Genomic DNA, 24,784 nt, shown 5'->3' with positions numbered 1-24,784 from the left:
ATTTTTTAATTTCATTTTGATTCACTGAACTGTTTTTATATTTTGTTTTATTTGTAATTTGTTTTATATTTGATTAACAGTTAAGTTTCATATTTTTGTTTTACCTGTATTTATTGAATTAATTGTATTCATTGTTTAAAAAAAATGTTGAGGGGGTATTTGTAATTATTCATTTTTATTTCATTTATTGTTAAGTTATAAAGTGCTCAATACCGGAATATAGAGCGGAATATATGTTAGGTCAGGAAAAAACACAGAGGCTATTTCATTCCTACAAGCCTGTTTCGCAGGTTTTTCTGCTCTAAAATCCCCTGAAGAGCAGGAAAACCTGTGAAACAGGCTTGTAGGAATGAAATATGGCCTCTGTGTTTTTCCCTGACCAAACGTATGTGTGTATATATATATATATATATATATATATATATATATATATATATATATATATATATATATATATATAAATTTGGATTAGGAATTTTATTCATTTAGTGTTAAGTGTTATAATATTTTAGTCAATCATTTTTAATTAGTTTAATTGTATTATTTTATTTATTTTGTATTGTTAAAGTTTGTATTTTGTTGTATTGTTGATTATTGCTTTTTATTTTATTCACTGATAAGTTTTATTTTAGATTTCATTAATTGTTAGGTTGCATATGTTTTGTTTCACCTGTAATTGTTTATTTAAATTTTATTAATTTTTAGGTTGCACATTTATGGTTTTATTTGTAATTAATTAGTTGGGTTTTTTACACTTTATAGTGAAATGATTTTAATTGAATGTATTAAACATTGATAATGTAGTGGTTCACATAACTGTGTAGAAAGGAGCACAAGAATTCCAAGAAAATGTCCTAATTAAGGAATAAAGGCCAGAGTGAGAGAACCAAGATTTTCTTCTGCATTTTGAGATTCAGTTGAAGAATTCTAAGAAAAGTGAAAGTGTTTGCCATAGTTAGCGTGTACTTGGGCTCAGTGAAGAGTGACATGTCAAATGACCAGTGTTTTATTCTGAGTGACAACCAAATATTCATGACAGTTTTTTTCTTCCAAATATGTGATACTAATCGTCCCAAGAAGGAAATCATTGTTTACAGTATTTCCCACAAGTAAGTACACCCCTCACAATTCTAAATATTCCATATTTATTACAGCGTATCTTTTAAAGGGACAGTACCACAGCAGGGAAACATGGTTATACTTTAGAGTAGTCAGTGTACAGCTTGTGAAGGGGTTTAGGTCGGCGATGACACGTCACAACTATTGTCGTTTAAATAGCTGGTAACACAAGTTAGTAGCTAGACAATTGTGGTAGCATCATGATGTGGGGCTGCGCGAGTGCTGCGGTTCATTGAATGAATCCCAACACGTCGATGTGTGTTTGGGCTCCTTTGCATCACGTAATACATGTTGATATTCATATTTCCCCTCAATGAAAAGCAGCACTCGTGCGCGACACAGCTGCCTTGCTACACACTTGGAATGAGTCATTTTCAGTGGACGGTAAATCTAAAGTTTGATTGGTTGACTGTTGAGTTGATCTTTGAGAAAATGTGGGGCAAAAAACGTGAGGGGTGACTTGCGAGACATTCAGTATCGACACATGGGCATGACCCCCCAGGAAACAACACTACAAAACATCCATAGAAAAAAATGACGCCATAGCAACACTTGACAAAAAGAAAATGTACAAAACTCAGTCAGCTTTACAATCCGCCTGGACACAGTCTCCCGTAGAGGTGGGGGGGGGGGGGCACACGGAACAGATGATGTCATATCCACAATCAAAGACATGAACATGGACAACACATCACATCAAATATTCTTTATCTTCCTTTTTCTCCTCATCTTCGCCCTCCTCGTCAAAGGACGCCACCCCAGACGAGGCCCGGTCGGACAAGAAGCCTCTGGAGTGCCACGCCCGCACCTCCTGGAACACGTCCTCGTCCTCCTCCTCTTCCTCTCCCGGAGACTCCGAGTGGGACGTGGAGTAGCAGGAGTCGAAGCGGCTGCTCCGCCCCCGAGGCCTCCACTCAGGCTTGTGGTGGACAAACACCTCGCCGTGCTCCTTCACGGGGGTCTCAGGACAGTCCCCCCCGAGACCGGTGCGTTCGCTCTGCAGGGGAGAGGGGACGTCGCTTCGGGACCCGGCGCCGGGGCTCTCCGGGGGCGGAGTCTCGCTGGTGTCAGCGCGGCACGGCGCTCCGGAAGTAGGCTGGGATGCGCCGGCGACTGAGGGAGGAGCAGAGAGTCAGAACACCTGCGTGGAATGACGGACAGATGAACGGAGGGGAGCATCGTCGGATACCTGACGTGCTCGGACTGGGGATAGTCCCCGGTTTGGCGTGGGTGTCTTCGTCGTTGGAGTCGTCCTCCTCGTCGTCATCCACGGAAGCCCAGGCTCGGAGCTTAGCCTCGGCGATGGCGAACTGCTCGGCCACTCCTTCACAAATGAAGAAAGAAGATTTTGTAACGATAAAAAATATAGGCGTAATCATAGTAGTCTCGACTGGATACGCTCCTGTACTTGGTATCATTACAGTTAAAGTTAAAGTACCAATGATTGTCACACACACACTAGGTGTGGCAAAATTATTCTCTGCATTTGACCCATCACCCTTGATCACCCCCTGGGAGGTGAGGGGAGCAGTGAGCAGCAGCGGTGGCCGTGCCCGGGAATCATTTTTGGTGATTTAACCCCCAATTCCAACCCTTGATGCTGAGTGCCAAGCAGGGAGTTAATGGGTCCCATTTTTATAGTCTTTGGTATGACTCAGCCAGGGTTTGAACTCACAACCTACCGATCTCAGGGCGGACACTCTAACCACAAGGCCACTGAGTAGGTATTACAGTGGATGTCAGGTGTCATGGTATTTGTTTACATTCAGGCGTGCTAGCTTTTGTTAGCAGTAACGCCGGTGAGCTATTGTATCCTCCTACGGTGTGTAGTGAAGCATGTTTAGCTATTCCTCGTCCTGCAGGGATGATACTTGTAAGAAACTCACTTTATTTGTCGCCATGGAGGCGAGGATTAGCGATTTAGAAGTAGCTAAAACACTGCCGACTGCGGGTGGATGTTAGCCGCTAGCTAGCTAGCTAGCCATGTCTTAAAGCACCTCTTCCTGAGGGCGTTTCAGTGTTATAACTTCACCTTTATCGTCAGTTTTTAGGCCAAAATGCGTCCATTCTCCCTTTTCTGTCTACACACTGTGTCTGCTTGTATGTACTCCGTGATTGTGCGCTGCCGAACATGCTCCTCTGCTCGTAAAACCAGCAATGTGCATGACGTGATGGCGGGGGAACCGGTACTTTTCAAACAGAGTATAGTACCGTTTTTGATTCATTAGTACCGCGATACTATACTAGTACCGGTATACCGTACAACCCCATGTCCAATCAACTGAATTTACTACAGGGGGACTCCAATTAAGCTGTAGGAACATCTCAAGGATGATCAGTCGATCTCACATTACAAGGCTGTGTATACTTATGTACATGTGATTTCCTTTTTTTTTTTTTTTTAATACATTTGCTAAAAGTTTTATAAAAAAAAATTTTTTTCCCCATTGTCATGATGGGGTATTGTGTGTAGAATTTTATGGAGAAAATTTAATTTATTCAATTGCGTGATTAGGCTGTAACATAATAAAACATGTGGAAAAAGTTAAAGTTAAAGTTAAAGTGCCAATGATTGTCACACACACACACTAGGTGTGGCAAATGTATTCTCTGCATTTGACCCATCACCATTGATCACCCCCTGGAAGGTGAGGGGAGCAGTGGGCAGCAGGGATGGCCGCGCCTGGGAATCATTTTGGTGATTTAACCCCCAATTCCAACCCTTGATGCTGAGTGCCAAGCAGGGAGTGATGGGTCCCATTTTTATAGTCTTTGGTATGACTCGGCTATTGAGAACTTGACAATAGGGGTGTGGGGAAAAAAATTCATTCACACAATTCACGCGGTTCTTATTTATTCAGGTTCTGACTTGTTTCATCATTTTCCGAAAATTGATAGAAATGAAAAAAATTGCAAAAAATTTCTCAGAATTTTTAAAAATCAATCGTGATAAAATTTGCTTTTATTTTTAAGAATAGATTTTCAAAGCTATTTTTTTTCAGGCATGGGAAGATTCACATCCCTACTTGATCATTATTTTTTAGCTTCATACTAGCAATTTTCCGAACGGGGTTTTATGCTGCCCATTACGATCATCCATGAGTGAGATTGGCCGATACCAATACCGATCACATGTATTACCTGAAAAATGTTTTTTGTTGTTGTTGTTGTTGTTTATTTATCAATCAGTCCAACAAAATAATACACAATAATACATTAATAATACAATTCTAAAACCAAACCCGGCCCAGAAACATTCAGAATAGCCTGTAAAAAATGTTATTGTGCTATTAACAATGTAACGATATCAACACCATTTTAAACTAGTTCCTTGTTCTCTTTATTACATACACAAACAACGTTTTCGCTCAAAGTGTCTAAGGATGTATTCCCTGAGTTTGTAAACATTAACAAAAACGACAACAAAATTATTGAGAAAAAATAGATATCTAATTACCTTTTTGTATCGATCATACTCTGGTATCAACACCACCAATTTACAGATGGATCCGCCCTCTTACGTGTCGTGTACAAACTGTGACACTGCTGACACACCAACAATTAGTTGTTGTTATCCTTTCTCTAACTCTTCATAATCTATGTTTTAATTTCCTGTTAATATCTGCTTGCTTTCTTCTGTAACGTGGTTCCATCTACACTTCTTCGTCTTTATCAAGCACTTACTCCTTTGTGCTGTTTAAAGATAGCTTAGCGGTTAGCTTAGGTATTAGGATGCCTTTAACATGTTTAGCCTCGTCCTCCAGTGATACTTGATAATTATGGGCCTGCTGCAATGCAAGCAGCCCATATTATCATTACCGTATTTTTCGGAGTTCCAGTCGCTCTGGAGTATAAGTCGCACCGGCCGAAAATGCATAATAAAGAAGGAAAAAAACATATATAAGTCGCACCGGAGAGTAAGTCGCATTTTTGGGGGAAATGTATTTGATAAAACCCAACACCAAGAATAGGCATTTGAAAGGCAATTTAAAATAAATAAAGAATAGTGAACAACAGGCTGAATAAGTGTACGTTATACGACGCATAAATAACCAACTGAGAACGTGCCTGGTATGTTAACGTAACATATTATGGTAAGAGTCATTCAAATAACTATAACATATAGAACATGCTATATGTTTACCAAACAATCTGTCACTCCTAATCGCTAAATCCCATGAATTCTTATACGTCTAGTCTCTTACGTGAATGAGCTAAATAATATTATTTGATATTTTACGGTAATGTGTTTATAATTTCACACATAAGTCGCTCCTGAGTATAAGTCCCATCCCCGGCCAAACTATGAAAAACACTGCGACTTATAGTCCGAAAAATACGGTACTCATACTTCAACTTGTATTATTGTTATAGTTCCGGCCAACGAACCCCCATTTATGATATACCGTCGGAAAGGTCTCGTTCGCGCCGATGGGGGTACGCTAACATTAAAGTGCAAATTTTTTTGCTAACTTTACGTTTTTTTCTCTAGTTACACAGCCATACACCTTACAGTGATATAAGTTAAAAAACAAAAAAAGTTAAAGTACCACTGATAGTCACACACACACAGGTGTGCCTTTAACTTGGTATGTTAAAGGCACACCTTGGCATGCTAACCGTTAGCATGCTGGCATGCTAACATTAAAGTGCTAGCTTTTTGAGCTAATTTTGCAACCGTTTAACCCACAGTCATTTAACTTTGTATGTGACAGCTCTTAACTGCTAGGATGCTAACGTTAGCAGTCGGTGGGAGCTGCAGAGTGAAAAGGTGCCGGACCGCTCTGGGTCAGTCTGCGTTCTCAGTGAAGGCCTCGCATCTGTGGAACTCTTTGCCACTGGAGTTAAAGTCACGGTCGGACATGAAACTTTTCTCCACAAAACTGAAAAAGTGGCTTAAGGACAATCAGAAGTGTGAGCACTAGAAATGGGTGTGGTATGGACAAATGGGGCCAATGATTTTTTATGTATTTTTTTATTTTGTACTTGTCTTAATCTTTTTGAATGTGCTGTACACTTTTCTCAACTTTTTTTAAAAGCCTACCAAGGGACAATGGTTGCAAATTAGCCTGTGGCTAGAAGTCTTATGTACTTTGACATTGGTTAGGTTACCTATGGATAGCAATGTTTAAATGTACTGTCCCTGTCAAATAAATTAATTAATTAATAAAATAACATTAAAGGGCTAACTTTTACATGTTTTTCTCTAATTCCCCAGCCATACACCTAAGTGTCATATAACTTGGTATGTGACAAAAGCTTACTGTTAGCATGCTAACTTTTTTAGCTAGTTTTGCAAACGTTTACACCAGAGTCATATAACCTGGTATGTGACATTTGTTAACTCTTAGCATGCAAACAATAGCATTCTTACAAGCTAACTTAAGCATGCTAAGTTTTTCATCTAATTTTACACTTTTTTTCTCTATTTTCGCAGCCATACACCTTTGAGTCATATACCTTGGAATATGAAACGTGCTAACTGTTGTCTTGCTAACGTTTGCACACATGCTAAATGTTACAATTTTATTGTAAGCATGCTAACGTTTTAGGCTAGCTGTGTAGCTCATTTTTTACAGTTACACCTAAAAAAAAAAAAAGCTCTCGGATTCGGATAGTCGGCACCATCTGCAAAGTACGGCGGCTTCTGGCAACCCCCAGCCAGAGGTCCATGGCACAGATAGCAGGCCCATCAACATTTTGTAGTTATATTTAAGATACTAAGAAATTCAGTTTATATACCGTAATGGAGGTGACTATTAAATAGAACCGTTCCAACATGAGTACAAGAGTGTGGACGCAAATAATGAAAATCTCCCCCACTATTTGAGAAACAGTGACCCAAGAACCAGTCCACAAACACATGGCACAACACAATCAGCCCAGGGTCAGCATCCCATTTGCATCTAAAAAATCAGGAATATTCTTCTGAGGACAACAATGTTCAAATAAATGAGTCATATTTTCAATGAAAGAAAAGGACAAACAACATATTTATTATGTGAATGCTGAAATTCATCTATTTATTCTTCTTCTTCTCCAAATTTTGGCGCGCTCCACCTTCCACATTTTTCATCCGATTCAAACCGTTCCAACTTCAAACTGTTCAGCCTATTCGGGAATCGCGGGCTTTCCCTTAAAAAATTCAAAAAATTCCAAGATTTCCCAGAATTCCAGGTTTTCCGAGACATTTTTCCCATTCAAAATAAATTGGCCATTTTCCAAACTTCCACCATTTCCAAATTTTTCAACCGATTCAAAAGCATTCCACCTTCAACATATTCCACTCATCCTGGAAATTCAAACTATCATTTTTCCAAGTTCCAAAAAATTCCAGGAATTCCCAGAATTCCTGTTTTTTCAAACCCTTTTTTGACCCTTTTCGATTACTCCTTCCACATTTTTCAACCCTCTTCAAACGTTCCACTGTCCAAACATCCCTCTTAATCAGGACAAAAAAACAAGGTTGTTTTTTTAAATCGAAAAATTCCCGGTTTTCCCGAAATTCCAGGAATTCCGTAATACAATCTCAATTAAAAATGTTACTACTTCAACATTTCTCGACCGATATGAAAAATTCCAACAGCAACCATTTAGAATATTAATTTTTCTAGCATTTTCAAAAAAATTCCCGCTTTTCCCGAAATTCCCAAATTTCCATGAGTTTCCCATTTAAATGAATGGGACATTTCTTTAAGTTCCAAAACTCCCACATTTTTTATCCGATTCAAACCGTTCCAACTTCAAAACATTCAACCTGTTCAGGAATGTTCAACAGTTATAAAAAAATCCCCTGATTTCCTAGAATTTCCAGTCTTTAGGGACATTTTCCTCATTCAAAATGAATTATCCATTTTTCAAACTTCCACAATTCCCACATTTTTCAACCGATTCAAACCATTCCACCTTCAATACATTCAATTCATCCTGGAAATTCGAACATTGAACAAATTTCCAGGAATTCCTATTATTTTCAAACCTTATTTCCATCTTTTTTTTATCGCGATGACTCCTTTCACATTTTTCAACCCATTTCAAAAGTTCCGCTGTCAAAACATTCTTCTTAGTCAGGATAAAAAAAACAAGTTTGTTTAAGAACTTGAAAATTTCCCGGTTTTCCCGAAATTCCGTAATACCATTTTTTCAATTAAAAAACTGTTACTACTTCAACATTTCTTGACCGATTTAAACAATTCCAACACCAATCAATTCAGCTCATTCAGGACATTCATGCTCCTAATCATTTTCAAAAAAATAGTTTTTCCCAAAATTCCCAAATTTCCAGAAAGTCCCAATGGAAATGAATGGGACATTTTTCCAAGTTGCACAATTCCCACAATTTTCAACCTATTCAAACCATTCCAACATCAACGCATTCCACTCATCCTGGACATTCAAACTAACACTCTCCCAAATTCCAAACCAAATTCCGTTTTTCCTGGAAATTCAAACTCTTTAACATTCAAACCATTCCAACATTCAAACCATTCTTGCATTCATACTACATTCTGTCAGCATTTCAGTTCGACTTCAGCATCGGAGCATTCACACGCAATTCCTTCAGGAATTGCCTCATCTAGTTGTGTATGTTGTCTCAGTATGGATGGACAGGATGGCATAAGTCCTTTTATTGATGAGGCTTTTCTCGCTCCTTCATGTTGTCTGCTGTGATCAAACTAACCGTCTAACGTCAGCGTCGAGGATGAGTCACAGCGAAACAACAAGAGGAAGGCGGCCAATCAAGTGGTTCCACCATCTGCTATAGAACACGACCAGGCGCCATCTCCCAGGAGACGGTAGAGGACTTTTAGGAGGATTAGGTGGCTTGACAGAAGGCAGCAGGGTGCCAGATGATGCAGGAGCTAAACCGGGCTAAGTAAGCTAAGGAAGCACGTGCACACACACAATCATAGTATTGCAGTTAATGTAGTTTTACGCAGTAATTCTCCGCCAAAATCACTCATGTAGAAATATACATGATCATGCTGGAAACATGAAAAACTATGCAAATAATGTATGCTCAAAAGCACCATACTGACACTTAAAAAAAGTATATATATATATATATATATATATATATATATATATATATATATATATATATATATATATATATATATATATATATATATATATATATATATATATATATATATATATATATATATATATATATATATATATTTATGTATATATACATATATATATTATACATATATTTATGTATGTATTTTTTAGTTAGCAACATTTATTATTTGTAAATGTAGTAATGACATTAACAGGTCATATATTTGTATAATTATTAACAATTACTTATTTTTGTATTAATATTATTAGAAGTCATAGTATTAATAATAGTAGTTAATTAGTAGTAGCATTTTATTAATTTAATTATTTCTTCTATTACAATGTAGTTTATTTATTCAAATGACTTTTTAAAAATTGTAATATGTTTTTTTAGGAATATTTAATCATTGTTATTTTTAATTACAAACAAAAAATATAGGAATATTTCCAATGGATTCAGATTGTTTTTGAAATGTACTCTACCGTTCAAAAGTTTGGGGTCACATTGAAATGTCCTTATTTTTGAAGGAAAAGCAATGTACTTTTCAATGAAGATAACTTTAAACTAGTCTTAACTTTAAAGAAATACACTCTATACATTGCTAATGTGGTAAATGACTATTCTAGCTGCAAATGTCTGGTTTTTGGTGCAATATCTACATAGGTGTATAGAGGCCCATTTCCAGCAACTATCACTCCAGTGTTCTAATGCTACAATGTGTTTGCTCATTGACTCAGAAGGCTAATTGATAATTAAAAAACCCTTGTGCAATCATGTTCACACATCTGAAAACAGTTTAGCTCGTTACAGAAGCTACAAAACTGACCTTCCTTTGAGCAGATTGAGTTTCTGGAGCATCACATTTGTGGGGTCAATTAAACGCTCAAAATGGCCAGAAAAAGAGAACTTTCCTCTGAAACTTGACAGTCTATTCTTGTTCTTAGAAATGAAGGCTATTCCACAAAATTGTTTGGGTGACCCCAAACTTTTGAACGGTAGTGTATTTTAAACGATTTATAAAAAACTAGATGGACAAATTTTATCCAAATGAAAAAATTATTATAGTAATAACAAACTATATATAATTATGCAACTAAACAAAATATTGACATTAATGTATTACATTTGAACAATTTATTTACATTTTCTATAAACTAAATGTATTTTGATGATAGAAAATGTAATTAAATATTTAAAATAAATACATTAATAATACTAATATCAACAGTTAATATTATTATGCTTATCATATTTGTTTATTATAAATAATTTGACTTAATTATACAATTAAACAGAATGTTGATTGAGAATATTTATTAGTGGAATGACACATCTATTTGATTAAATGCATTTGAATAAATAAATTAATAATTAATTTTCATTTTATTTTCATTTATTTATTTATTTCAGGCAATGACAAAGACGTACAAGTTGACAAAACATAATAATATAAATTAATATAGTGCATTATTGTCCAGTTTTGCCTGAAAGGGAGTGGGAAGAAGATAACTTATTTAATCCCACCCCCAGTAATGATAATAGTAATACCAATACGTATTATTATATAAATATATTAAGCATTAATATCAATTTTACATAAGTATGCAATCAAACAGAATGTAAATTGAGAACATTTAATTACTGTATCACATTATTATTAGTTATTATAATTAATGTGGTGTGATGGTAATAAAATATGTAAATACATGCATTTGAATAAATATAAATAACAATGACAATAGTAATAATTAACAATAATGATTAGGGGAAAAAACTAAAAACAAAGAAACACATTTAATTAATATCATAATACTGAATAAGTATGTTATTGTAATTGGAGTAGAATTTGTGGCACAGTCCTCACACAATAAAGTAACATTTTTGACATTATTAGTTCAGCAACAACAACAACAACAACAACAAGGCATAAAGTGTACCTGCAGCGAAGCGCGCCTCCTTCTCCCCTTCAGTCAGATGGCAGTAAGAGTTAAAGTGTGCGGCCTGAGGAGGCTCCACAGGTTTGGGCCAACCTTTCCACTCGATGAGGTGGGCTACCCGGCCCTGGGCCAGGGAGGTGGGCTTGGTCACATGGTCCCTGACAGCCTGAGAGATGCCTGCGTAAACACACACAGGAGACAAGAAATCCCTCCGCTGAAGTCAGACGGAGATAAAGGTGACATCGCTTCCAACCTTTACCGTTCAGAGACGACCTGGCCAGCGCTGCAAACTCGTGGATGCCAACACTTTTCCGCGAGTCTGCCGGAGATTTTCCCGACTTCGGAATCATTTCCTCAAATTTCACCTGCAAGATCGGATAATTTGGAGTGAGTGCATTGAAGGCTGCAAAAGAATACCGACGTTTTACCTCCTCCTCCTCCTCCTGCCTTCCCTCTCTACTCCTGGACCTGCTCCTCATGGCCGACACCAGCAGCGTCTCAGCAACACTAACAGCTCGCTGTTTAACAGCAGCGTGCAGGGAGGAAGGCGGACGGCCATGCCCTACATTTGCAGCACAGATGCTGGAGCCGTGTTAAGCCAGCGAAAAATGGGCCCCAAAGGCCAGAGTTGAGGGAGGTGAGGCTCAACGTCGGCTCCATGTCTCCATGACAAACATATGGCGTGTGACTAAGCAGCTCAGGCCTACCCCAAAGCTGCTAAGCCCTATTAAAAGTGATAGTGCCCCCGAAAGCAACACACTAAGAAGTTCCATGGTTATCTGTGCAACACCTGTGGACCACTAAGCTCCCAATACCCATGGTGACCTTTGACAGAACACGAGTACTAAACTCTTGGAAAGCTACCGGTTCTCCACGTTAGGAAATAATGGAATAACAATTAGTCTATTCCAGTCAAGATGTCAGGACGAGACGCCTTGAGGCCATATTTGTGTTAAAAATAGGATTCAAAAGCATATAAAATGTTATAATGCAAACCTACATTTTTTACATTTTTGGTACGTGTCAGTTAGATAATGTTATCGAAAATCGCATGACTTTAGTTATTTAGCATTTTTACCACTATGTTACATGGCCTTTCCTTTGAACAACACTCAGTAAACGTTTGGGAACTGAGGAGACCAATTTTTGAAGCTTTTCAGGTGGAATTCTTTCCCATTCTTGCTTGATGTACAGCTTAAGTTGTTCAACAGTCCGGGGTCTCCATTGTCGTATTTTAGGCTTCATAATGCACCACACATTTTCAATGGGAGACAGGTCTGGATTACAGGCAGGCCAGTCTAGTACCCGCACTCTTTTACTATTAAGCCACGCCGTTGTAACACGTGCAGAATGTGGCTTGGCATTGTGTTGCTGAAATAAGCAGGGGCGTCCATGAAAAAGACGTTGCTTGGATGGCAACATATGTTGCTCCAAAACCTGTATGTACCTTTCAGCATTAATGGTGCCTTCACAAATGTGTAAGTTACCCATGCCTTGGGCACTAATACACCCCCATACCATCACAGATGCTGGCTTTTCAACTTTGCGCCTATAACAGTCTGATGGTTCTTTTCCTCTTCGGTCTGGAGGACACGACGTCCGCAGTTTACAAAAACAATTTGAAATGTGGACTCGTCAGACCACAGAACACTTTTCCACTTTGCATCAGTCCATCTTAGATGAGCTCGGACCCAGCGAAGCCGGCGGCGTTTCTGGGTGTTGTTGATAAATGGCTTTCGCTTTGCATAGTACAGTATTAATTTGCATTAACAGATGTAGCGACGAACTGTAGATACTGACAGTGGTCTTCTGAAGTGGTCCTGAGCCCATGTGGTGATATCCTTTACACACTGATGCAGCTTTTTGATGCAGTACCGCCTGAGGAATCAAAGGTCATAGGCATTCAATGTTGGTTTTCAGCCTTGCCGCTTACGTGCAGTAATTTCTCCAGATTCTCGGAACCTTTTGATGATATTACGGACCGTAGATGGTGAAATTCCTAAATTCCTTGCAATAGCTCGTTGAGAAATGTTGTTCTTAAACTGTTTGACAATTTGCTCACTCATTTGTTGACAAAGTGGGGACCCTCACCCCATCCTTGTTTGTGAATGACTGAGCATTTCATGGAACCTGTTTTTATACCCAATCATGGCATCCACCTGTTCCCAATTAGCCTGTTCACCTGTGGTATGTTCCAAATAAGTGTTTGATTAGCATTCCTCAACTTTCTCAGTCTTTTTTGCCACTTGTGCCAGCTTTTTTTTTGCAGGCATCAAATTCCAAATGAGCTAATATTTGCAACTTTTCTCATTTCGAACGTTAAATATATTGTCTTTGCAGTCTATTCAATTGAATATAAGTTGAAAAGGATTTGCAAATCATTGTATTCTGTTTTTAATTTACCATTTACACAATGTGCCAACTTCACTGGTTTTGGGCTTTGTATTAAAGAAATTGCCTTATTTACATAATTTTCACCGTACACATTGTGCCAATGTTGTTCTCTCCGGTCATTCTTAAAGGCAATCATGTTTTCCTCTGAGCGTAGTCTTTGAAATTTATTTTTGTCGTCAATGTTCCTCTTTTTGTAGTTTCCTTCATGGATTGTGAAAACTGGCAGATGATGATAATAATAATAATAATGGATTAGATTTCACTGATGTCAGTTATTAACAATCCGCTCGTAGTTTTATCATCAAAGTCACTGGTAAATATATCATGGATGAGCGTAGCTCCGTGTCCTGTGATTCTGCTTGGCCTTGTGGTTAGGGGATATTAATTCAAGCTGTACGTAGTGTCTGTGAAGTCATCAGTGGTCTTTTGCTTATTAGGGTTCAAGAGGTCAATGTTGAAGTCACCACAAATGAAAATGAATCATTTTGATTGATGTCAGTAAAAGTTGCCTTAATCCAGTCCTAAAACCTTTCAATACTTGACTGAGGTGCTCTTTATACACAAGTGATCAATATATTTGTCCTTTATTCATGACATATTTCGATAGTTATACAATCTAAAAAGTGTATAAATAGCAAATGACATGTTTTTTAGCACCTTGTAGTGCAAGTCCTTCTTCGCGTATGCTGCAACTCCACCTCCATTCTATTACTGTGATTTACTTCATATCATTACAGTTCAAAATCTGTTCTTTTCTCGTCATCGATCGCTTCAAAGTGTTCGTGGAATTTTTCCCAAAAATGTTTCATGTACCGTATTTTTCGGACTATAAGGCGCACTTAAAATTTTTAAAAAATTACAGTGCGCCTTATAAACCGGTGCGCTTAATGTACGGAATAATTCCAGTTGTGCTTACCAACCTCAAAGCTATTTTATTTTGTACATGGTGTAATGATAAGTGTGACCAGTAGATGGCAGTCACACATAAGAGATACGTGTAGACTGCAAGATGAGGCCAGTAAACAACACCAAAACGTTAAATGTTCCATTGAAAATATAGAACATTACACACGGCCCTCAAAAATCTGTCAAAATGTTTTAGTACGACTTTGGTAGGCTATGAAGCCGCACCGCCTGATGGATTGTGGAAGCATTATTTACGGCTACCATAGACAGACGAATTGTGCTTCAACATACAAGTATTACTATGGTGTGTGTATAACAGGGGTGTCCAAAGTGCGGCCTGGGGGCCATTTGCGGCCCGCAGCTAATTGTTTACCGGCCCGCCACACATTCTGGAAATACTATTGTAAAAATAAAAAAGTGGAATGAGGTGAAATCTAACGAGAAAAAGTTGCAATGTTGACACAAAAGCTGCCATGCAGGCTGTTTTTTTTTCTTTTGTCTTTCTTTATTTTTATTTTTTGCCATTGCTCAAAAAAAAAATAATGACAAAAAATCCATGTTATAATGAATTATTTTCAGGGCTCCAATTACTTCAAATATTTCACTTTAAAATGTTATATGTGGTAGATATTGCATATATGGTGTAGTAGCCATATAAAAACATTTATATGTTTTCTTTGACAAAAGCGCATAAAACAAACAAAATAATAGTTCCAGCATAAAATCGACAGATATATCTGAAGTTGATCTCGTAACTTAAGTGTTGAAAGTAAAAGAAAAACCTAATAAAAATGTATCACTTTATGAGTGGGGCACCTTTTGGATCCCGAAAATATTTAGTGATTTTTTATTTATCTTTTCACTGTGATTACTCAAAAATATGAAAGAATTAAAATCAATGGTGTCCTGCATTATTGATCTTTTAGGGCTCTAATTACTAATTACTGCATATTTCAGTTTTACTATATAAAAACAGAAATTTGTATTACTTTATATCAACTTGAAGTTGATATAGAGATTTACTGTAAGCGTTAAATAATTAAAAAATAATAATAATCTGACTTTTTTTAAAACATTTTAAAGACTGAGACCCTTTATGGTCCCCGGGACCCCTAAATGTAAAATGAATAAAAAAATTCATAAATTTTGTTATGGTTTGAAAATGAAAAATATCAAAATGGCCCCCACATGCTTTAATTTTTCCGTGTGCAGCCCTCAGTGGAAAACGTTTGGACACCCCTGGTGTATAAGGATCACAAAATGGCACCTATTAGCAGACATATTATCTGGCGTTTTGTCTTGGAATATTATGCAAAAGCAACTTTTCTTACCTTAAGGTACCTACTGATCTGTATGTGGGATCTGCATAAGTCCTGAAAATTTGCACGCGTCCGCCTTTGTAGTCCGTGCCAACACCATAGTTGATAAGCTTCTTCTTTTTCACTATCTTCTTGTTATGGGACATTCATCCTCCACTGTTGCCATGTCTAATATAAAGTAGTGTAAAGTTCTTACTTATATCTGTCAGTAAACTCGCCATGCAAGCGCTAAAACATACCGGTGTAGTGAGTTTACATTATTTCACCCAAGGAACTTTAGTTATTAGAGAGTTCCGGTCGGACGGTTTTTCACGGGACACATTTCCGGCGTTGATGTTACACTAGTGAGCCACGGATGAGAAGATGCTGCTCCGTTATTGATTGAAGTAAAGTCTGAATGTCATTAAAACAGTTAGCTCCATCTTTTGACACTTCTTCCACACCCGTCCTTGCACGCTACACCGCTACAACAAAGGTGACGGGGAGAAGACGCTGTCGAAGGTGAGCCACGTGAATAAGACCGCCCACAAAACGGCGCATCCTGAAGCGACTGTCAGAAAGCTACTTGAAGATGATCTGTAAAACATAATCTATGAAACATTTTGACCAAAGAACCACCATCACATGTTATGTAGACCACAAGGAATTGTTTTACATTTAGAAAAAAATAAGAATATGACCCCTTCAATGCGCCTTATAATCCGGTGCGCCTTTTGTATGAAAGTAGACCTGAATAGACCCGCTCATCCGCAGTGCGCCTTTTAATCCGGTGCGCCCTATGGTCCGAAAAATATGGTAGTTATAGTTTGCATATAAGCGTCTGCAATTAAGATGGATAATTGACAGTTTTGTATAAAATAAACAATTATTGCTACTGTAGGGAAAAAAGTTAGTCATTCTCCACTTCCTGCCACATACTCGCATGGCTGTGGTAGTTGTGACCCCAAATGCCGGAGACAGGAGGATGACGCGCAGGTAAAGGTCTTGTAATTATCGTAAGCACAAGGAATTGCAGTGGGGAAGTGCATGAAAGCATAAAACTAGCATACAGCAAAACAAGTCAGCAACGTGGAAACAATCCTCCAGCCCTGACTGGAGGGCGAGGCAGGCATAAATAGCAGCCAGTTAATTTGCAACCATGACCAGGTGTGGCCAGGCTGCCAAACAGGGAAAGAAAAGAGCGCTCAGGGAGACATGCAGGAAAGTGAACCAAAATAAGAGCGCTAAACAGGAAATAAGCATGAACTAAGGAAACAACCGAACATGTGACGCTTGACACTTCCACTCTTTTATGGTCAACATTATCTTACATGTTATTGTGCGTGTGCCTGATACTATATTACATGTACAGTACAGGCCAAAAGTTTGGACACACCTTCTCATTCACAACACAACGGATGGTCCCAACCCCATTGATAAAGCAAGAAATTCCACTAATCAACCCTGATAATAAGGCACACCTGTGAAGTGAAAACCATTGCAGGTGACTACCTCTTGAAGCTCATCGAGAAAATGCCAAGAGTGTGCAAAGCCGTAATCAGAGCAAAGGGTGGCTATTTTGAAGAAACTAGAATATAAAACATGTTTTAAGTTATTTCACCTTTTTTGTTAATTACATAACTCCACATGTGTTCATTCATAGTTTTGATGCCTTCAGTGACAATTTACAATGTAAATACTCATGAAAATAAAGAAAACACATGGAATGAGGAGGTGTGTCCAAACTTTTGGCCTGTACTGTATACCCACAGCATGTCTAATGAAACCTTGATGGAGGTTTTTTGGATGCTTTTTAGAGCACCTGATAGGCAGAATAGAGCCACTACCATTGGCTCTATTGTTGGCTGACTTTTGCTAATGTTTCTTTATGAGTTAGAATGCATAAAAAAAAAGAAAAACATGTGTGCTTGTCTCATATAGGGATTGTGCAACGATAGGCAACATTCCCCTTTAACAATAGATTACTGCCTGACTGGGGCAATAGACATGTGAGGTTCGCGAATGAATCGAGTCTTTTGAAAGACTCTTCGGAGTGAACTATGAGAGCCATTCCTTTGGGAGCCATTTTTCATGCACATACACTCGACTAGCAGCTGTACTCGAGAATGACTCAGAATCAAAGGAAAAGTAGCAGACATTTAAAAAAAATAGTTACAGTAAATAGATATTTATGTTTTTTATTGACTTTTTCTGCTCATTCAATCAATCAATCAATCAATCAATGTTTATTTATATAGCCCTAAATCACAAGTGTCTCAAAGGGCTGTACAAGCCACAACGACATCCTCGGTACAGAGCCCACATACGGGCAAGGAAAACTCACCCCAGTGGGACGTCAATGTGAATGACTATGAGAAACCTTGGAGAGGACCGCATATGTGGGTAACCCCCCCCCCCCCCCCCCCTCTAGGGGAGACCGAAAGCAATTGCTCTGTTTTGTAAAGTAGTTCAAGTATGTTCAAGGGTAGTACTGTACAATGTTAGATTCACATTTTTATTATCTTTTTTTTTTTAAATTAAAATGTATTTATACTGTTGAGGAATGTATATACATTTTATATTTGCTTATTTGTGTGTTTTTTCTGTACTGTACAAAGTTTATTAGGTGATGTCACAAGCATAGGGATATGGCACCTTAAGGGACGTTAAGAAGGAAAAAATAAATAAAATAAAAACATAGCCAATATTTCAGAATAATTGCCACCAATAGAGTAATTTTGGTGTACATTTAAATTATTCTGATCCACATCTTGTGTTATAACTGCTACCAATGAGTGTTTCCTTGATACAAAAAAAAAAGAGTTACAAAAAAAGAACTATAGTAATGAGCCAGTGTTTTGAACGGCTCCTCAAGATCCGACTCCCTTCAAAGAGCCATAAATCCACCTAGCACAAATAAATACTACAAGTAAATGAGACTCAGAAGTGTAAGAATCCAAGATATGACCACAAGATCACAACAACATATAATTTCATCAAGGTGTCCGGCTCTAACATTCCAAACTAGAAAACAATAAAACATTTATTTTATTCGTGCTGATATCGTATTGGATCGTATCGGCCAGTAGTCATGGCTACAATATCCGTATAGTATGAGAAGTAAAAAAAAACGACGTCCACAATGTAACATGAACAAATTTGCAAAAATTTAGCAAATTGTCCTAAAATGGAAAATATTAACATTTCAATAAAAGAAAAGTAAATATACTTTTGGAACATTTTCTACCTGTGACTTAGCTATTAAATCTTCTCATATTATTATTATTTCTATTGATTGGTCAAAGAAATGGTGATGTATGAACTTTTTCTCAAAAATTGGTACTGTCTTCAGATTTAAAAAAAAATATTAAGATGACTTGCTATTAGGTTTTAATGATATTTTTTATGGTTATTATTGCAATTATTTTTTCCGAGTGAAAGTAACATCATTTTAAGCAAATCATTTCCAAAAAAGCGTACACAAACTGTATGGTCTTTAAATGAAAATATTTAAAATATTAGTAACGGAAAACGTATATCTTTATCAAAGTATTAATTATACTATATTCAATTATATTAAATAGTATTTTATCAATCTTGTATAAAAAAAATCTGTATATATAGCACAGGTGTCAAACTCAAGGCCCGGGGGCCAGATCTGACCCACCACATTATGTTCTATGCGGAAACAAAGTACTTTATTTTTCTATCTGTCTCCATTTTGACAGATGTTGCATATTTGTTCATTGAATTTTTTGTTCAAATACAAATACATACTTAATTATTTGTTTGAATTGTGATTTTAAAGCAAGTATCCATCAAATTGTACACTGTAAAAATAACAATAAATTTGACTATAAAAACTGGCAGCTCAGTCAATTATACCGTAAAAAAAAACAGTGGGTCGTTTTTTTTCCTTTACAGTAATATACTGTAGAAATAAAAAAAATTACAGTAAAATTCTGGGATGCCATTTTTTTTATTATGTATGTAAAAAGTATAATCAAATGCACGGGCAATTGTGTAATAATATCATGAGGTAAATCATTTTACATTTATTTTCATATATTATGAAATATAACCATAACGAGTTTTAATCCCCTGCTGTGTAGTTTATAATATTAAATTGAATTATTGTTGTTTTCATTTTATAATATACAATAAACAATTAATCATAAAATATGAACTATAATAAACAATTAGATTATTGATAAAATAATACAATAAACAACATCATAATGATAACATTTTATTTGACCATGAATTATTGTTGATGTTTATTATATTGTGTGAATAATTTCTTAAATATAATATGAGGATGAAATATATAATTGAACATAATTGATAAATGGGTGCCACTGCATGACTTAAAACAAACATACAAAATAAATTACATTACGTATTGTATTACATATTATGTAATTATATTGATTATAAAAAATAACAATGAAATCATCAAACTCATTTTCATTGAAGGCCACATTGCAGTAATGGTTGCTTTCAGAGAGTGTAATTTTCTTAAATTAATTTACATTTTTAGATGCGGGTAATAACCTGTGATTAATCATGATTAATCGAAATGCATATGCATTTGATTATTCGATTTTTTTTATGTATAACTTGCTTTAAAATCATAAATAAAGGTGACAAGCAGATATTTAGCGATTTGTTTTTATCTCACAAAAATAGTTTTGCAATACAGTATATAATAATATAATTGGCATGATCAGGTAATATTAAAGTTTAAAATATGCATTTTTTTCTGTCAAAATTGAAAAAACTAATGCATTTAGTTAAAAAAATTAAATAAAATAAAAATGATTTTATTGAAACCCTTTTTTCCAGGCTTTCGCGGGCCACATAGAATGATGTGGCGGGCCAGAACTGGTCCCCGGGCCTTGAGTTTGACACCTGTGATCTAAAGTAATCATGATCAATAATAACGTTATTCGTTAAGCACACCTATATTGACATTTTTTACAGGTAAATGTAGAGCCCACTTTGTTACATAGATATCTCAAAAGTGAGCATTCGTGTCATTCTAAAGCAGGGGTGTCAAACTCATTTTAGATCGGGGGCCACATGGAGAAAAATCTACTCCCAAGTAGGCCGGACTGGTAAAATCACGGCACGATAACTTAAAAATAAAGACAACTTCAGATTGTTTTCTTTGTTTAAAAATAGAACAAGCACATTCTGAAATTGTACAAATCATAATGTTGTCGGGGTTTTTTTTTACACTTACATGTTGCGGTTAGTATTATTCTATCTTTATTTGTCGTTATTTATATTTTCTGAAAAATTATGTGATGATGTTCATCAGTCCACTCATTGGTTTTCATTTTCAATCTATTAAGATAAAAAAAAAAGTATATCAAAATTAAATTACATTATGTTGTTTGGTCCGTGTACCTTCCGTTCATTCTATTTCCAATTCTGAAACGCAACTCAAAAAACAAAGATAAGGCCGTTTTTCGACTTTTATTATATATGGTAGTCTTGAAAACAAACAAAAAATGGTTCATTTTCATTCAAATATTGCCATGAAATTTGATTTGGTGCTGTTTTCCTTTTATGAATTTTTATTTTTCCAGATAAACACAAAATTCCAATTCATGGTAATCCCAAATGCAAAAATGCGTGTGTGATGACAAATTAAATCGGAAGCAGTATTTTAGCTTTTCCTTCGTGTTTAGTGTGTTTTTAGCACAACGGTAACACCTTTGTTCAGCAGGAGTCCTATGGTCGTTTGAAAAAAGTGTCAATAAATAGTTGCCTAACTTTTGTTTCAGAAATGAAAATAGAAAAAAATGGCCCAAAATGTGCTTTTCGCATTAGAGAATTGGAAATAGAATGAACCTAAGGTACATGGACCTGTGCCTTCTATTTCCAATTCGGAAACGCAAAACAAAAAATGAAATTAGGGTGTTTTTTTTATTTTTTTACTATAAATGGCAGATTTAAAAACAAACAAAAAAGGGTTGATTTTCATTAAAATATTGCCATAAACTTTTATTTTGTCCTGTTTTCCTTTTATGGATTTGTATTTTTCCAGATAAACACAAAAATCCAATTCATGTTTATCTAAAATGCAAAAATGTGTGGTTATCTGTGTGATGACAAATTGAACCGGAAGCAGTATTTTACCTTTTCCTTTGCGTTTAGCATGTTTTTAGCATAACGCTAACACAAGCGGTAGAAAATGGATGGATGGATGGTAACGCCTTTGTTCAGCAAGAGTCCTATTGTCGTTTTAAAACAAAGTGTCATTAAATAGTTGTCCAACTTTTGTTTCAGAAATGAAAATAGAAAAAATGGCCCGAAATTAGTTTTTTGATTTGCATTTAAGAATTGGAAATAGAATGAACGGAAGGTACCCCGACCTAAAATACTGCTTCCGGTTCAATTTGTCATCACAAAGACAAACACACATTTTTGCATTTTAGATAAACATGAATTGGATTTTTGTGTTTATCTGGAAAAATACAAATCCATAAAAGGAAAACAGGACAAAATAAAAGTTTATGGCAATATTTTAATGAAAATCAACCCTTTTTTGTTTGTTTTTAAATCTGCCATTTATAGTAAAAAAATCAAAAAAACACCCTAATTTCATTTTTTGTTTTGCGTTTCAGAATTGGAAATAGAAGGCACAGGTCCATATACCTTCCGTTCATTCTATTTCCAATTCTCTAATGCGAAAAACACATTTTGGGCCATTTTTTTCTATTTTCATTTCTGAAACAAAAGTTAGGCAACTATTTATTGACACTTTTTTCAAACGACCACACATTTTGGATGAACATATCTTCGATTTTTGTGTTTATTTGGAAAAATAAAAATCCATAAAAGGGAAACAGCACAAAATCCAATTTCATGGCAATATTTTAATGAAAATCAACCCTTTTTTGTTTGTTTAAAAATCTGCCATATATAATAAAAATCAAAAAACGGCCCTCATTTTGTTTTTTGATGTGCGTTTCAGAATTGGAAATAGAATGAACACGGACCTTGTTTATGTAGTTTGATCATTTTCCTCGACTGATGTACTAACATCATGTGGTTTATTTTGTACATATGTAGCATCATCTACAAACATACAAAGAATTGCTATTGCGACATCCAGTGGACACATTTAGAACAGCAGTTTCTTTCATTCAAAAATTTCAGATTAATTTTTATACTTAGCAAACTCATCCTGCCGGCCGGATAAAACCTGTTCGCGGGCCTGATCCGGCTCTCAAGCCGTACGTTTGACACCCCTGCTCTAAAGGCATCTCAGTCGTTACACTGTGCAGGTGTGCCTAATAAAGTGTCCTTAGGGTGCATGTGTTCCAATAAAAACGAGCGCGTTTGAATGTGTCGATTCTCTGAGGGCTGGTGTTTGAGGGAGGGTGAGTTGTGCGTTGTCGTCCCACAGGTGGAGACGGTGACGGTGGAGGACCAACAAGTGGGCTCTCCAGCCTCCTAGTCAAGCCGAGCTCAAGCAGCTTGTGTGGGCGTGAAGGGAGGCAGCCGCAGGGGCCCGACGGTGTGGTGGAAATGGTGCGTTCACGTACCGCCAGGCTCAGTCAGCCCTTGACGAAGACTGCCAGTTATCTCGCAACAACAAGCAATGCAGGGGATGGAGATGCTGTAGGTTTTCCCCGCATGGCAACCCCCCTTGATCCGCACCGCCCGTCCTCCCAAAGCACCACCATCATCACCACCACCATCATCATCATCGACGTCATGAGGGAGCACCTACCTGTAAGTCATAATGCGCACGACAGACAGATTGCAACGATAGGGCGCCGTTTCTCCTCCCGCTGCGTTGGCCCGCGGTGGAGCTCCGGTGTCACGCCGTCCCTGGGAGCATCTTCGCTCCGCCGACTATACGGCGTCGGATCTCCGCCAGAGAGGAGGAGGAGTAGGAGGAGGAGGAGGAGACACCATGGATTGCTTGGCTGCCCAAATGTCTCCCGATATGGTGAGCGTCATCAAGGCAGGGAAAAGGGGGGGTGACGAGAGGAAAAGGCGGGGTCACCCCCCCTCAAATCCTGCTCTTCTTTACATGCATATACACTATATCAGTGTTTTTCAACCTTTTTTGAGCTAAGGCACACCACCAGCAGACAACATTAAAAAATGAAACTCAGCAGCCGATATTGACAATAAAAAGTTGTTCTCGCAATTGTTGGATATGAATTCGAACCATAACCAAGCATGCATCACTATAGCCCTTGTCTTAAAGCACTGTCACGACCTGTCACATCACGCCGTGACTTTTTTGGAGTTTTTTTTCGCTGTTTTCCTGTGTGTAGTGTTTTAGTTCTTGTCTTGCGCTCCTATTTTAAGACAATGGCAGCCATTCAAGGAGCCCAAAGGCTGTTCGTCGCAATGGAAGGTTTGGGCCGGGCTGTGCAAGATGGATCACATCATGGAGAAGCTTGCTGAAAAGGAAAATGGAATTGAATATGAGAGCAGCCAGCATGGACGAATAGAACAGACAAGTCATTGTATTGTCTGCTCGCGGAAAACAAACATCCTAATCTACGATTTGACTCCCTCGAATGGCCTTGACGCCGTGAACAACAGGAGCAGGCTATTCTGAAAACACCCCCGAGGACACCTCAATGATGGACGCTTTTGACCTCCCTCCCTCCTCAACGACACCTGGAGTAGAACTTTTGCTTGCGTGCAGATCGGCCTCAGTCTATACATTACATCATCACACCCAAGACATTGGGCACATACACACACACACCCTCCCCCACCCCACGCCTTCACCACCGCTTGTTTCCCCTCGGGGTGATGGTCGGCTGGCAGCGCTTCATAGCAGCAGTCGCCCTCCAGGGTCCCAACTCCCCGCCGCTCTGTTGCGAGTTGTCGTGATTAAATGTAACGTGTTTATGTGTGCATTGCATGGAGGTTTTTTCCCACTCCAGACTAGGCCCCCTTAGGAGCCCAGTCTAGATTGTATTTTTTTTACTCATCTTCTTCCCGTTAAACCTTTTTCTTATCTTTTACGGGGCGCCTTTGGCGACCCATCAGCGTTCCTGTTCTGTAATCCTGTACACTGT

The 24,784-nt window shown here is 37.4% G+C and overlaps 1 protein-coding gene across 2 annotated transcripts; it reads right to left on the bottom strand.

The window, feature by feature from the left end:
* Positions 1-904: 904 nt before the first annotated feature.
* On the bottom strand, positions 905-23,690 carry fam131aa (family with sequence similarity 131 member Aa). 2 transcript variants are annotated; one of them, XM_062022598.1, is made up of 5 exons: positions 11,553-11,739; positions 11,384-11,489; positions 11,125-11,301; positions 2,309-2,443; positions 905-2,232 (listed from the first exon to the last, which is right to left on the bottom strand). In XM_062022598.1, the coding sequence occupies exons 1-5, from the start codon at positions 11,601-11,603 to the stop codon at positions 1,811-1,813; spliced, it is 891 nt and encodes a 296-aa protein (XP_061878582.1). In that variant the 5' UTR covers positions 11,604-11,739; the 3' UTR covers positions 905-1,810. The 2 variants fall into 2 exon arrangements, with proteins under 2 accessions (XP_061878582.1, XP_061878584.1); XM_062022600.1 differs by lacking the exon at positions 11,553-11,739 and adding an exon at positions 23,470-23,690 and having other exon boundaries at positions 910-2,232.
* Between the last annotated feature and the right edge of the window lie 1,094 nt (positions 23,691-24,784).

This window comes from Entelurus aequoreus, linkage group LG16 (assembly GCF_033978785.1).
Source record: "Entelurus aequoreus isolate RoL-2023_Sb linkage group LG16, RoL_Eaeq_v1.1, whole genome shotgun sequence".
Classification (NCBI taxonomy): Eukaryota; Metazoa; Chordata; class Actinopteri; order Syngnathiformes; family Syngnathidae; genus Entelurus; species Entelurus aequoreus.
This window is presented reverse-complemented; position numbering and strand designations above follow the sequence as displayed.